The sequence below is a fragment of the Trichosurus vulpecula genome, chromosome 8 (assembly GCF_011100635.1).
Source record: "Trichosurus vulpecula isolate mTriVul1 chromosome 8, mTriVul1.pri, whole genome shotgun sequence".
NCBI classification, from domain to species: Eukaryota; Metazoa; Chordata; class Mammalia; order Diprotodontia; family Phalangeridae; genus Trichosurus; species Trichosurus vulpecula.
This window is the reverse complement of record NC_050580.1, coordinates 186,235,939-186,251,592: the sequence shown is the minus strand read 5'-3', so window position 1 is coordinate 186,251,592 and position 15,654 is coordinate 186,235,939. Positions and strand designations below refer to the sequence as shown.

The following is a 15,654-nucleotide window of genomic DNA, read 5'->3' as shown; positions in this document are numbered from 1 at the left end:
CAATAATTTTTAAATTATCTCTCCTGGATCTATTTTCCAGGTCAGTGGTTTTTCCAATGAGATATTTCACATTGTCTTCCATTTTTTCATTCCTTTGGTTCTGTTTTATAATATCTTGATTTCTGATCAAGTCACTAGCTTCCACTTGCTCCAATCTCATTTTTAAGGTAGTATTTTCTTCAGTGGTCTTTTGGACCTCCTTTTCCATTTGGTTAATTCTGCCTTTCAAGGCATTCTTCTCCTCATTGGCTTTTTGGAGTTCTTTTGCCATTTGAGTTAGTCTATTTTTTAAGGTGTTGTTTTCTTCAGTGTATTTTTCAGTATTTTTTGGGTCTCCTTTAGCAAGTCATTGACTTGTTTTTCATGGTTTTCTCGCATCCTTCTCATTTCTCTTCCCAATTTTTCCTCTACTTCTCTAACTTGCTTTTCCAAATCCTTTTTGAGCTCTTCCATGGCCTGAGACCAGTTCATGTTTTTCTTGGAGGTTTCTGTTGTAGGCTCTTTGACTTTATTAATTTCTTCTGTCTTTATGTTTTGGTCTTCTTTGTCACCAAAGAAAGAATGCAAAGTCTGAGACTGAATCTCGGTGCGTTTTTTCTGCCTGGCCATATTCCCAGCCAACTAACTTGACCTTTGAGTTTTTCAGTGGGGTATGACTGCTTGTAGACTACAGAGTTCTATGTTCCACGTTTGGTGGGGAGGTGCCAGCTCTGCCACACCAGCACTGCTCCTTCCCCAAGAACCCCCAACCCGAACTAGGCTTAGATCTTCAGCAGGCTGTGCACCCCTGCCCTGATCCGCCACTTAATTCCTCCCACCAGGTGGGCCTGGAGCCGGAAGCAGCAACAGCCATAGCTTCCCCACCTCCGCTGCCCCCGGGGCTGGAAGCTGAACTGCGAACTCCTTCCACTCCCGCAGCTTTTCCCACAAACCTTCTCAGCAGTCTTTGGTGTTTGTGGGTTGAGAAGTCTGGTAACTGCCGCAGCTCACTGAATCAGGGCGCTAGGGCATGCTCTGCCCGGTTGCTGGTCTTGTTGGTCCACGCCGCTCAGGCTGGGCTCTGCTCCACTCCGTTCCCAGCTCCCAGCTCCAAGCTCCGTGTGGGATAGACCTCTCCCAGAGACCATCCAGGCTGTCCTGGGCTGGAGCCCTGCTTCCCTCTGCTGTTTTGTGGGTTCTGCTGTTCTAGAATTGGTTCAGAGCCATTTTTTATAAGTTTTTGGAGGGACTCGGTATGGAGCTCATGCTATTCCCTGCTTACCAGCTGCCATCTTGGCTCCGCCCCAATACATTATTAATACAGAGAAATAAAATTGGCAGAACTTCACAGGATCTCTAATGCAGTATCCTATTTTCAGAGTTTAGGGAAGAAGAGAACAGTAATGGTCACTGATCTCAAATGGTGAATTTTTAAGGTATTCCAAAAGTCTTAGGGCAGTTTCAAACTTTAATAGCTTAAAGACTTTTGAGACACCCTGTAATTTACCTTTAAGACCTGAAGCATAACTTTCATTAATTAGCACAAGACACATGTAAGTAAGTGCCTAGTCTTCAGGCCCACCCCCTTTAGCTTCTGCATGAGAATGTCCCATCACTCACTCAAACTCACTAAAACTCCCTGGTCAAATTGTCCTCTATCCTACACACATCATAAATATGCTCATACTACACACATTCACATATGCCACATACATTTAAAGCACTATATAAATGTCAATTAATAAGACTAATGAGTTATTCTTAATGTCTTTTTGTGCTGTACTCAGTGGCTACCAAAGAACTATAGTTAAGAAGGTGTATAGCACAATGGTTATTCCTTCATAAGGAGGAAAAACAACCTTATTATTGGAATGTGCTGAATTGGAATGTTGACTGAATTATTACCACCCCCACCCTCCTGTTCCCCACCCCCATTCTGCTAAAGACAGACTGCATAAAACTCAACTACCTCCATCCAGCTCAGGCTGAATATACAAAGCTCTGTTGCATAGAGGACTCTCTAGCTGGGTGCACCCCCATAAACTAGGGACTTTTCAGACTGACTCACAGGACCATCCTTTACCCTCTTCCTTCTATTCTTGTACCCTAACAATCATCACACTCAAAATCGCTGTGATCTCTCTAGCTCTCCTCCAGTTATCTGGTGTCAGACCTTCCTATTTTGTGAGTCAAAGTACACTTGTCATAAAGGCTTGTTACTTTTAGCATCCCGAGCCAGTCTGATTCAAAAGTCTCCTAGGTCCCAATTCAGTTGAAATGGCTGGTGACAGACAGTATATTGTGACAGCTATTCATGCTTTATTGCAAATTAATTTAGCTGGCAATCCTTCAAAAAAAACTATTAGCAGAACACTGGCTATTTGCTTTCTTCCTAACAGATGTGGAAAGAGAAAGGGATGAGGAAAATAAGCAATCTGCTAAGGTGGGGTTGTAAACTAGAGCCCATACTCTTTGTTGAATTGGATTGAATTGGGAGCACTGAGATGAAATAAAAGCATATATTTGGGGAGTCGGATCCAATCAATCAAGGGAAGAATTAAAAGGTCCCTGCATTTTTATGCAGGATAACAACTGTTAACAACATTTAAGCCTTATACTGAAGGAAACCAAACTTCCTTATCTCCTCCCTGCCCCAGGGATATGTGTTCTTGGGCAATACCAAATGACCAAGCAAATACTTGGTCAAAGGGCTTTTAAATGGCCATGTTCTTTATTAGAAGAGAGAAAGCAGAAAGGGAATCAAAAGAAAATGATGAATACAGAGAACAGAGGACCAGGACTGGTCCTGGTGAACAACTCCAGAGTGAACAACTCTGATCCAGAAAGCTCTTGCTGTCCTCCCTTGTGGCCCTTCCATTCTCACCCAAAGCCTGGGTGACTGCTTGTCACTTCCCTTTTGAATACTTGGGAGAGACTTGGGACCTTCTAGAGTGAAGGGCCTGATCTTGGACTAATGTGGCAAAATGTCCTGTACATGGAGATTGAGAGATGGAAGTAGAAAGTTCCTAATTTTCCACAAGGTGTCTCTATCCATAATCTTGGGCAGATTGTCCAGGACAAAATCTGGATTTATAACATGAACATACAAAAGCCCAAAACTCAGCAGCCTGGTGAGGAGCAGGACCATCAAGAATACAAACTGGAAAATCCTGCAAAAAGAGTGGGACAAGTTATCAACCAAGGTTGCAGAGATTCATCATAGTGGATAATCAAAGTCAGTCTGGGAGGTAGTGAGACCTGGGTTTGAGCCCTGCCTTTGACACATATTAACTACGTGACCATGAATAAGTCACTCAACTTCTCAATGGCCCAGCTAATTCTCTGAGACGGTAAGTTATTGATAAGGTACTGATTTTCATTAGTGTAGGACAGTGATGTTCAAAATAGGATGTGGGGACCTCTAAGGAATTCTGAGACTCTTAGTGTTGGGCAAGGTCAAAACTATTTTCATGATAATGATAAAAAAGTTTGATTTTTAATATAATGACTATCCCACATAAACCCACATAAACAAAAGCTTGTCCTCGATAACTTTTAAGACTGCAAGGACATCCTGAGACCAAGTTTTGAGAACCACTGGTGTAGGATGTCTCTACATTGTGATTTCCCTAGGTTGATAAACTTTAAAAAAATGTGACTATAAGAAAACTTTCTACACCAAGAATTGGTCCAAGTTGGCCTTAAATTTCCACCATGCAAGGTTTATAGCTAAATCGGTTAAATGAATCCTTTTCTTAAAGGGAAGGACTGTGCAGTCCTTACTTACAAAGCATTGTAGAGTCAATACTATTACAAACGGTAGCAGGGAGAGTTTGAGAAGCATTGCTAAAGCTACCTGATCATTTTTTGGCCTCCTCTCCCAGTCATATAAATTAGCACAGATACACAGACCCAGGGTCTGAACCAACATAATGGACCTTAAAAGAAATAAGGCTTAGGGCAGAGGTGTGAAACATAGGTGTGGCCTGGAACACTACTGAATATCCTGGGAACCCAATTGAAATACAACCAGAAAATATTTAATAAAACAAATATACAATAGAACATAGATAAAGTGAATATGTAGTTTTCCAAGTCAATATGCGGTCCTCAGGGATGCTTAGGGATGGGGTTTAGTGGCCCCATTTCTATTTCGTTTAATACCACTGATTTAGAACAAACAGGATAAAACTAGAATTATAATCTCATCCTGTATATTTTAATTTGTTTGCAGCTTCTAGCAATGATATACATCACATCTCTACTCTGGCATTAACTCTGAGTATGAAGGCCAAGAAGAATTCCGTGGGTTGGACTAATGCTTTGTGACTAATGGATTATTATGTCTATGCCAAATATTCCTCCTGGTCTTCTGAATAAGAACATCCTACATCTGAAGAGTCCCTGTCTGACTAGCACCTCAGGGTGAGTGTATTTTAGGCTAGGTTAAATCAAGTTCTTTCCAGTTACCTGAGCCAAAAACGTGTTTGCCTTTTTCTAAACAATTTCTCCTCCTGTGAAAGCAATAAGTACAACAAATAAGAAGATGATCTTAGAATTCTTTTTCTTCCTCCCTCCCTCCCTCTCTTTCTCTTGTTTTTCTTTCCATTTTACTCCCTCCTTCCTTCTTCCTTTTCTTTTCCTTCCCTTCCTTTTCCCCCTTGTTCCATCCTTCCCTCCCCTTCTTTCTACCCTCTCTCCTTCCCTCCATCCCTTTTCTCTTTCCCCAGAGCCTAGAACAGTGACCAATACATAGTAGGCACTTAATAAATGTTGATTGATAATAACTATGTTCAAGGCCCTAGACTAGTTGCTAGAGAAGATATTGTCAGCACAGTAGGAAGAAGGGAGAACTCGGGGTCACCCAGAGACTGCAAATGTTTAGTCACTTCAGGAAACAGCTTAAATTGAGTAGAGTTAGACAGCTCCAGTACTTCTGCTAGAGTACTTTCAATCCTAGAAAATTGGAACCACTACTGGCATACTTCAGATCAGGAGTAGCAGAGTATGCAGTGCAAGTCCATGAGCCTTAGGCAAGACCCAAGGCCATGAGATCCATGAACCTTAGGCAGAGAGCCCGGTTGAAGCTGTTACCACCAACTGTTTTAGGGTCTGAGTTTCCTCTTTTAATTTTGGTTGGGGGAATGTTGGGGGTGAGGGGCAGGGTGGGATCAGAATGTTACAAATGTCTTTGCTGGCCCAGAACTAAGGACTGACAGTCTCCCAGGATTAGAGGAGTAATAAAAGGAGGTACATAAACAGTAGCCTAAACCAGCTATTTGAACTGTGCTAAGTTTACATCCTAGAAAATAATTGTATAAGCTCCCACTCCTGGAATTTACTCCCTCCTCATTTCAACTTTTCAGCATCTTTAAGTTTCTTTAAGGTTCTGTTAATGTTCTTTTATTTTATTGCTCAAATTATCTTGCATTTACTTCTCTGTGCTTGGAGTCCCACATTCTTCCAAGTATAATATAGGTTCCCTGAGGGCAGGGACTTGTTTGTTTGCTTGTTTTTTTGTCTTTGGCACTTAACTAAATGTTTGGTGAATTTAGTTGTTTAAGAACTCACCTAGAGTTTTGTAATATTTGCTGATTATTAAGTCCCAAAAACTTCTATATTGCTTTCTTTTTACTCACTAAGACAATATAGATGAATGAAAGGGGTGGAGCAGAGAACATAAAACTAAGGCAAAGGGAAACTTACCAGAATCAAACCAGACTGATGACTGGATATGCTCTGGGCTTTGGCTCTAGAAGGAAAAACAGAAACAAAGATATGCCTGGAGATGTCTAAAGGACTTTCACTGCTATGCAAATGGTTTCTAGACTAGTCAACATCTGTCTTCCTGTCACATTATTAATAGCTATGCCAAAGCCTGAATTAATCAGGAATGCAAGAAAATGTCAATAATAATAACCTGAAATTTCATTGGCATAGGGAAATCCCAGATAAGGAACCCCTCTTTACCAATGTAGAGTAGCACCTTATAGTGTTAGAGGGTTCTTTAGAATCACTGAGAGGTTAATCAACCTGCCAAGAGTCCTAACAGCCCGTTAGAGGCCGGATTTGAACAGACATTTTTCAGCTCTATCCACTAGACCGTGCTTTATAACAACATGAATGATGATGACTGACATTTTTAACGTTCTTCCAGGTTTAAAAAGTGTTTTACATACTTATTTTTTTATAAGGCAGCATTTCTATGTGAGAGGAGGTTAATGGGCTGTGAGTGATACAAAAAGAAAAAAGAGTGTCAAGGAAATGTTAGAAATTACACAGAGGAGAGAAGAGGAGAGTTTAGAAGGGGACACAGACAAACAGGGCAATTTTGTTACTATCATATTAAATTTAATATAATTTAGAAAGGTTAACCACTTTTTAAAGAAATAGCTCAGTTTCAAGTGCGATCCTCTTTTTGTTCTTTGAATATTGTAATATTTTTGTTTGTTGATGTTTACACTAAGTTTGTAATAAAATAATTTTAAATAGAAAATGTAACTAGGCCTATTAGAGATAGCCCAAGCAATTTCCATACACTAGTCATGATAATAATAATAATAGCTAACATGTGTATAGCACTTTAAGTTTTATAAAACACTTTACATATAATATCTCATTTGATTTCATCCATTTCGTAGGCATAGATCTAGAGTTAGACCCCAGGAAGGCAATCTAGATCCCCCTCATCTTGCAGATGAGAAAACTGAGGTCCAGGAGATTGAAGTGGCTTGTCTAGTTTCATAGAGGTTGTAAGCATCAAAGGCAGGATATGAACCCAGGTTGTCTGACTCCAGAGTCCCGTGTTCTTTCTACTGCACTATCACTTATCATGAGTGTTATGTATTTAGCTTCATGGAGCACCTTCTTTTCTCATACTTAGCTCCTTCTTCAAAGTAGAAAATATAAATGTCTCCTCTCCAGTGGTCAACATCATACCTAAACACCTTTAAAATGCAGAAGAAGCAGACTAATTGTACATTGGGAATTCAGTTCTGTTCAACAAATACTAAGGGCCTGCTGTGTACAAGGGCTCAGTTCCGCATTAAGATTCTTTGATGTATGAACTTTTTCTTTCATAGGCTTTTATGGGCTTGACTCAAATTAAGAAGGCCCAGTCCATTGACAAAACTCACACTTCTGTTTCAAGGAGCAGTATCTCTCTATCCTTCTCCATCAGCCTCAGGATTTCCTGGTATTTCTGCTCATGGAAATTAAAATATATACATTAAACACACAGGAACAAGAGGAAAAATTCATGATTATTCAATTGCAATGAAAATGAGTAAATCTATAATAATCCCAAGCTCTTTCTTGACACCCTCCCCCAAGAGTTAGGCTTTGTAGAAGGCTGCAGTAGGTATTTACTTATTAAGTACAGATTAGGCAATAGAGTACAGGAGGATTTGGCTGAGAAAGTTGAAGAGCAGGAAGACAAGTGTCTTTTACAATATTTTTACATAGTGAGACTAATGGGAAACCAAAGATTGCACTGTTCAACCAAGAGCTATTAAGAGAAATGGGGCTTTATTTAACTCTACAGCTGTACGAAGTTTCTTATATCTTGATGCTCTGTTGGGGAAGTTCATGGCATCACTGAATATGAGAGTTAGGAAGGAACTCAGAGGTCATCCAATCCAATTCCATGAATAGGAACAAATATTTCTTACAATTAAGCATCCTCCATTGGAAAACTTTCATATAGTGAAAGGGAACTCTCTACTTCCCAAAGTAGCCAGTTCCGCTTTTGACAGCTCCCATCGTTAAGAAATTTTTCTAAAGTGGAAATTTGTCTTTTAGCAACTTCTACACATTGTTCCTATAGCTGTCATATCTCTCCTGTAAGTCTTCTCTTTACCAAGATAAATACTCCTTAGTACTCTCAACTGACTTTCCTATTAGTCCCTGATATAGTTTCCTATAAGGTCTCTGATCTCTCTATTATCTTGGTCACCCTTCTGTAGACATGTCCCAACTGGTCAGTATCTTTCATAACTATGGTACCAAGAAAAGAACATAGTCTGATCTGAGTCTGGGCTGACCAGGGCCAGAGGCACCATCATTTCTCTAGTTCTAGACATTCTGCCTCTTCATGATTTTTAGTCGCCATGTCTTAGGCATAAAGCGTTATTCCTAATGCATTTCCAAAGTCTACTAAAATCCCCAGATTTGATACCTTTATGTAGTAAGCCTGATCTTTACAAAGTTGATCCACAGATTGGCACTCAGATATTACCTAGAAAACCAGAATTTTTTTTAAAACAAACTAAACTCCATGAGTTAATTCAGAAACAAGAAGAGCATGCAAATGTTATACAGAATGACCATTATGATTTTCTCACTGTTCTCTATGATATACTATTAGCTATACAGTTAAAAAAAATCAATTGTATCCCAGCTGAGATTATTTCATTCACTTTCATGATCCATTCTGAGCAAACTAAGCAGTAGTAAAAGGAGCTTTACTTTCATAAGAAATTAAGTGAAAACCTTAGAAACTGTGTCTGGCCAGTTGGCCTGTGGATACTACAATAACGTAGTGCAACTGTATACTTCCCACCCCATTCACCCTCAGGTTTTTAGGGAAGGCAGGGCATTTGATCCAGCATCCTTCTTTCTTCATCTTAAGCATTCAATTCAGGAAGCTCAAAAAGTACCTATTAAGTATTCATTTGTTTTCCTTCAGGCCTGTACTTCATCACAGTGGGGAAACTCCCAATGTGAAAACTCCTTCCACCAATTCTTTGTAACTTACAATCTAATAGAGAGTTGCATGAGGGCATAGAGAGGTTAAAGGGACACAGCTAGTATTTGTCAGAGGTAGGTCTTCCTGTTTTAAGTCTGGTTCAAGATATGCCACTTTTCATTTCCTCATGGATTTAATAGTTAATAATTATTTGCTTATATTTATAGAGCACTTTAAGATTTACAAATGCACTTTCCTCATTCTGTGGGATTGGTATTATTTTCTTTTTTTTAATATGGAGATTGTTAATATTTTCTCACTTGATGGCCAAGGTATCTGAGTCTCAGATCAGTTAAATGGTTTGTGCATGATCATACACAGCTAGTAAGTGTAGGAACCGGAACCTTCAACTCAATTCTGATTGCAATCCTAGTCCTCTTTCCACCTAGAGGTAGGGGTTACAATTACAGCAGTTCCAGCTGTGGCTAGGGATTTAAAGAGATGAAGAAATTATGTAGTACATGCTGGTCAAAGTTTCTCCCTCCACCAGCCCTGGTCTTTCCTGTGGTCTTGTTTCTGAGACCCTTTGGGATCATATCCAAATTTGTATCCCAAGCCAGAAAGTCATGAGAAGGGGGGGTGATTTGAAAGGTCATTAAGGTCATTGCCACTACCTCGGTCAGTTCTTTTTCCTGTTCTGCAAATAAGGTTACGGCCTTTTGTAATTTCACCTATGGAAGAAGAAAAAAAGAAAGAACAGTTTATTGGTGATACACAGCTGGTGGAAAAGTGGACAGTTGTGAAAATCTCTTATTTTTACCTTAGAGAAACTGAGAGTATGTTTTATCCTTACTAATACCTTGATACCCTGTTATTCAAATTCCACAGGGAACACCATTTCATGCCCTCTAAGATTCCATAGGTGGGAAAAGAGAATGTTATACCTCTTCTTTTGAGGGAAGAGATCAAGAAAATCAGAACGGTTGTACCTGATGAGTTACTTTTCACATTGCCCTTCTAATAAAGGGGAACAATCAAATTGTTCTATTTCCTGTAAACCCAAAGAAGACTTCTTGGCATAGGCTTATGAACTGTGAGTTATTCTAGAATTATCTCTTCATGACTGTGGTTGGGTATATTTCCTTTGTATTTATATTCCATAAAGTCATAGGTATAGAGCTGGAAAGGACCTTAGAAGTAATTTAGTTTTTACAATTTATAGTCATATGAAAAAACAATGCTCTAAATCATTATTGATTAGAGAAATACAAATTAAAACAACCTTAAGATATCACTTTACACCTACTAGATTGGAAAAAATTATTGAAGGGGAAAGCAACAAATGTTGGAGGGGATGTGGAAAAATTGAGACATTAATTCATTGTTAGTGGAATTGTGAACTGATCCAACCCTTTTGGAGAGCAATCTGGAATTATGCCCAAAGAGTTATTAAACTGTCTATACCCTTTGACCCAGCAATACCACTACTAGGTCTATTTCCAAAGATGATTAGGGAAAATGGAAAAGAACCTATATGTTCTAAAATGTTTATAGCAGCTCTCTTTGTGGTGGAAAAGAATTAGAAATTGCAGGGATGCCCATTAATTGGGGAATGAACAAGTTGTAGTATATGATTGTGATAGAATACAAGAAATGATGAGTTCAATGATTTAGAAAAACATGGAAAGACTTGCATGAAATAATGAAGAATGTAATGAGCAGAACCAAGAGAACATTGCATACAGTTAACAGCAATATTGTTTTTAACCTTGTTTTATAGATGAGGAAACTGAGACTCTGAGTGACTTGCTCAATGACAAAAATGTGGTTCATGTCTATAATTAATTTGTCTCCTCCATTAGGTGAGAACCTTCTTAAGGGAAAGGACTGCCTCATCTTCTACCTTGATAACTTCCCACAGCATTCTTTAAAGTGCTTTTTCTCACAGTCAACACTTAGTGTCGTTGAATGATTAATTAATTGCAAGGACTTTAAGAAGATCTATGTCCACTGTTTTGAACTTCTTTGTAGGAAGAACTGACCAGTGAAATACAGTGTGTGTATTTCTGAAGGCCATGGAGATGTAGGAGCATAGATATTTGTTTCAGATTAAATGTCTCTAAACAAGGGTAGGAATTAACTGGGACTCAACAGTTTGGCTATAAAAGCACTGGAAAAAAAACATGGCCTTAGGAGCCCAGAGAAGCTGTCATTTGGGGAAGTTAAAGCTGTCAAAACATTTATCAGAGAATCCTTTGATTTGTTCTTTGCATTCACCTTTGATTCCTCCAACATCTGTTTTAGTTTTTCTGTTTCAACTTCTTGTGAATTCTCTGGTGGTTTCCTGGAAAGCTGAAATTCCAATCCAGACATACAGTTAGATGTGAGCTACATTCATGCAAGCACAAAACCCAGAAACTGAATAATAACTTGTTGAATTTAAAGTCAGGGGTAATGGGTTGATGATGATGGTTAGTGTTTTCAGGTCCTTAACAAGAGCCACAGTAGAAAATAGCTCCTTCCTAATGAAAATACCTGGCTTCCTATAATCAATCGAAGCAATTTGTTTATCTACTTTTGTTCTTTTTAGAACCTGATCCTAAGCCTAAGCTGGGGCCAGTCTTGACCTTTACTATATGTAACTGTGCTGTGCTATACATAACTCTCACCACAATACCTATGTATTTCCCAGAGACCACATACAGGGGTGGGGAACCTGCAGCCTTGAGGTTATATGTGGCCCTCTAGGTCCTCAAGTGTGGCCCTTTGAATGAATCCAAGATTCACAGAATTGTGTGAAGGTTCCCCACCTCTGAGTCCTGGACCCTTGAAGTCCAAGCTGGAAATATTTCCATCACTTCTTACCTCCCATGCATACAGATGATATGCACATATGTCTTTTAAGATTTGCAAAGCACTTAATAGATAATATATCATTTGACCCAAATTGCTCTACATATGACATCCCGTTCTAAGTAGTCTGGGTCATGGGTCAGAGGCAAGACTTGGCCCTCTGTATTCATTAAAGGGAAAGAGAAGCAGAGATTAGAACTATTTGGGTGAGGGAAAGGGATAAATCATTACTGGGGAAACCAAACAAAGCTAGTTGTCCAGTTGCCTTATGCCACAAAACTCCCATGAACTGCTATGTCCAACACAGAAGATGCTGAGACCTAGAGTGCTTCACTTCTGAAATATATCAGGAGAAATGCCTCTTCCTCATTTAGAAAAATTCTTTTGGGCTTCCTCTTTTTTTTCTTTGCCCTTCCTAATACAATCATAGGAAAATAGTGGGCTTATTTTATATTCATTGATAATAAGCCTTAGGCTAAGCATAGATCCCCCAAATCATCTATCATATACTCTAAATATGCTGATAGGCAGTGGGTATTATGGAGTGGAGAACAGACATGTTATCAGAATGTGGTTCCATTCTGAATGGGATAACCCTTCCCAATACTCATCTCTGTCTGGGTAAAGATATCTACATGGGGGACTTGGGGAAACTTAAGACAAAGGGGCCTTACCTTCATCCGCAGCTCATTCACATTCTTAACCAGTGTCCCATTACTCTTTTCCTGCAGAAACGAAGAAACAAAAAGCATGGCAATTCATATCTTCCCATCTGCTCTTGGTCTCCTTTCCTGCCAAATTTTTTGTCAGATGACAAAACTGTGCTCTGACCTCACAGAACATGAGAGTAGATCTGGGAACAGAGCCCAAACATCAGGGTTTCTAGTGCCAGCAGCAACAACAATAATAGTAATGGTAATAACAATGACTGATTTTTATATGGCGACCCAAAGTGTTTTTAATGTTATCTCATTGACTCCAAGCACTCCGTTTCCAGAGCTCTCCCTCCCTGATCCCTCCATGCCTGAAAACAATTGTGACTTCATTTCTGTTAACTTGTTCTAGAACCTATGGAATCAGGGAAGATCCCATGGAGAGGGAAAAAATAGCATGGTAACAAACTAAATGCGTTAGACTGATCTTTCCCCTGTTCCTTCCTTACCAGTTTTGTGGTCTCCAATTCCAAGGTTTTCAGTGCTTCTTCCCTTTCACATGCTGTGCGGTTAAATTCATCTCTTTCCCAGGCTAGGCGTATTGACTTGGTGATCTCTTTTTCTAGACTGAATAACAAAATATCACACAAGTAGGTGCTAATCCTCAGCATTAAGCTGCAATTATAAAGCCCCACCCTGGGAAAAACATGGGTCAGACCTAAAGAAGCATTGGTAATGACAAAATATAACCTCAAATTGGATGTAGGCCAATGAAATCTGAGTTCTGAGAGGTGAGAATAGTAAGAACCTAGTTAGTTCCTCAAATCTAACATTCATATATTCTTTGAACATATATATATATGTGTGTATATATATGGCTATGTATATCAAAAAAAATATCTTGGGAGGGAGGTTAAAATCTCTGTAATCCTCTCTGAATTTTGAGGTTTCAGTTATTAAGACAATTAAATTAGGGTTTGAGTTAATTAAGAGAATTCATTTTGGAAAATGACCATTGATAAAGAAGAATTTCCCTTCTCTTCCTTCTGTGCATTCCTCCCCATCCCCAGATGCTCTGTCCCTAGGAACAGCCTCTTCTAGAGGAGTTGTCTCCTGCCCAAACCAAACTGACCTTTGAATCTGTAGTTCTTTCTCTTGGATTTTCACAAGAAGGTCCTGGTTTGCTTCATCTAGGGTAAGCATTTCATTTTCAAGATCCAAGTTCAGGTTGTCAATATTCTTTTTTGCCTGCTCCAATCTCAGAATTTCCTTAGTTTGAGAACTACCAGGATATATTGTTATTAAAATCCAAGTTAATTCAGTGAAAAGAAAGGAAAGAATAATACTTCTTAAGTGCCTACTATGTGTAAAATATGTTTTAAAGACAAGAAAATAATTGATTAGACTTTGCTATTACAATATGAAGACTATAGTTCTAGAAAGAATCCCCTGCCAATGTTATATACACCAAAATTATCCCAGATTCTCCATTTTGCCTCTGTAACAAACAAGTTCTAAAATGTTTTGTGTAAACTGAATTTTTATTAGTCAAAAGCTATTACAAATATGGAATCTTATAAATCTAATGCACTAGGAAATATAGATTTTAAAAGGATTCTCTTGTTGATCGAAAAAAAAATAAAAAACTAAATCAAGGGACCCTGTGCAGAATCCTTTTGAAATATGATTCTTCTGTTTTATAAGTCCACATTTTCATACATTGTGGTTATTTTTTTAAAAATCAGGTCTCAGCTATGTGATATATCAAAGTGGACAGGAAGGAGATTTCCACAACCCTCTCCTATAAACTGTTCTAACTTCTTCTGACCTTAGTTAGTAAAGAATGGCCTTCTCCCCAGTGTAGACTGATAACAGTACTATAAAAAGGAGGTGTAGCAATCCTAATCTCAGACAAAGCAAAAGTAAAGATAGATTTAATTAAAAGAGATAAGGAAGGACATTACATCCTGCTAAAAGGCACCATAAACAATGAAGCAACATCATTGTTTAACATATATGCACCAAGTGGTATGGCATACAGATTCTTAGAGGAGAGGTTAAGGGAGTTATAGGAAGAAATAGACAGCAAAACTATAATATTGGGAGACCTCAACCTCCCCCATTCTGAACTTAATAAATCTAACCTCAGAATAAATAAGAAAGAAGTTAAGGAGGTAAACAGAATTTTAGACAAGGCAGATATGATAGACCTCTGGAGAAAACTGAATGGGGATAACAAGGAATATACTTTCTTCTCAGCGGTACATGGCACATACTCAAAAATTGACCATGTACTAGGGCATAAAAACCTCACAATCCAGTGCAGAAAGGCAGAAGTAGTCAAAGCATACTTTTCACATCATGATGCAATAAGAATTATTTATAACAAAGAACCATGGAAAAATAAGCTAAAAATTAATTGGAAACTAAATAATCTAATTCTGAAGAATGAGTGGGCCAAAGAACAAATCAGAGAAACAATTAATAACTTCATTCAAGAGAATGACAATAATGAAACAACATACCAAAACTTATGGGATGCAGCAAAAGCAGTTCTTAGGGGAGGTTTTATATCCCTAAATGCTTACATGAATAAAATAGGGAAAAAGGAGATCAATGATCTGGTCATACAGCTGAAAAAGCTAGAAAAAGAGCAAATTGAAAATCCCCAATTAAATACCAAATTAGAAACACTGAAAATCAAAGGAGAGATTAATAAAATTGAAACCAAGAAAACTATTGAATTAATAAATAAAACAAAGAGCTGGTTTTATGAAAAAACCAATAAAATTGATAAACCTTTGGTCAATTTGATTAAAAAAAAGAAAGAAGAAAATCAAATTGCCAGTATCAAAAGTGAAAAGGGTGAGTTCACCTCTAATAAAGAGGAAATCAAAACAATAATTAGGAATTTTTTGGCCCAATTGTATGCCCATAAATTTGACAACCTTAGAGATATGGATGAATATCTACAAAAACATAAACTGCCCAGGTTAACAGAAAAGGAAGTAAAATTTCTAAATAACCCCATCTCAGAAAAAGAAATTGAGCATACCATCAATGAACTCCCTAGGAAAAAATCTCCAGGGCCAGAAAGAACCATCACAGACCTTCCCTTACCACCAGTTTGATAAAGGGGTAAGAACTGAAACCAGAGGTTTTCCTGCCTAAAATCATTTGCCCAACCTTATGTGGAATAATCCCCTTGGTCAGCTTAAAGTTCCTTCCCAGAGAGGCTTCAAAATAATTTCAAAATTCTCTCATTGAATTTTTCCTTACTGAACCCTCTTTATTGCTTTCATTACTTACATATCATCCAGTGAGCCTTGATTAATTTCTTCCATCACAGGTTTTCTTAAAAAGGAAGGAAGAAGAAAGGAAGGAAGGAAGGAAGGAAGGAAGGAAGGAAGGAAGGAAGGAAGGAAGGAAGGAAGGAAGGAAGGAAGGAAGGAAAGAAGGAAGGAAGGAAGGAAGGAAGGAAGG

At 38.4% G+C, this 15,654-nt stretch overlaps 1 protein-coding gene across 1 annotated transcript in view; it reads right to left on the bottom strand.

Annotated features, from left to right (window-relative positions):
* Nucleotides 1-2,950: 2,950 nt before the first annotated feature.
* The window catches only part of LOC118828939 (transmembrane and coiled-coil domain-containing protein 5B-like), a 54,202-nt gene continuing 41,498 nt past the window's right edge, over nt 2,951-15,654 (bottom strand). Inside the window, exons 3-13 of the mRNA XM_036735835.1 lie at nt 15,481-15,525; nt 13,304-13,453; nt 12,681-12,798; nt 12,193-12,243; nt 10,943-11,017; nt 9,340-9,396; nt 8,156-8,215; nt 7,116-7,180; nt 5,686-5,731; nt 4,450-4,493; nt 2,951-3,149 (exon numbers count right to left, since the gene is read on the bottom strand). Of these exons, the coding sequence (XP_036591730.1) occupies nt 2,951-3,149; nt 4,450-4,493; nt 5,686-5,731; nt 7,116-7,180; nt 8,156-8,215; nt 9,340-9,396; nt 10,943-11,017; nt 12,193-12,243; nt 12,681-12,798; nt 13,304-13,453; nt 15,481-15,525 (910 nt within the window). The remainder of the gene's footprint in view (nt 3,150-4,449; nt 4,494-5,685; nt 5,732-7,115; nt 7,181-8,155; nt 8,216-9,339; nt 9,397-10,942; nt 11,018-12,192; nt 12,244-12,680; nt 12,799-13,303; nt 13,454-15,480; nt 15,526-15,654) is intronic.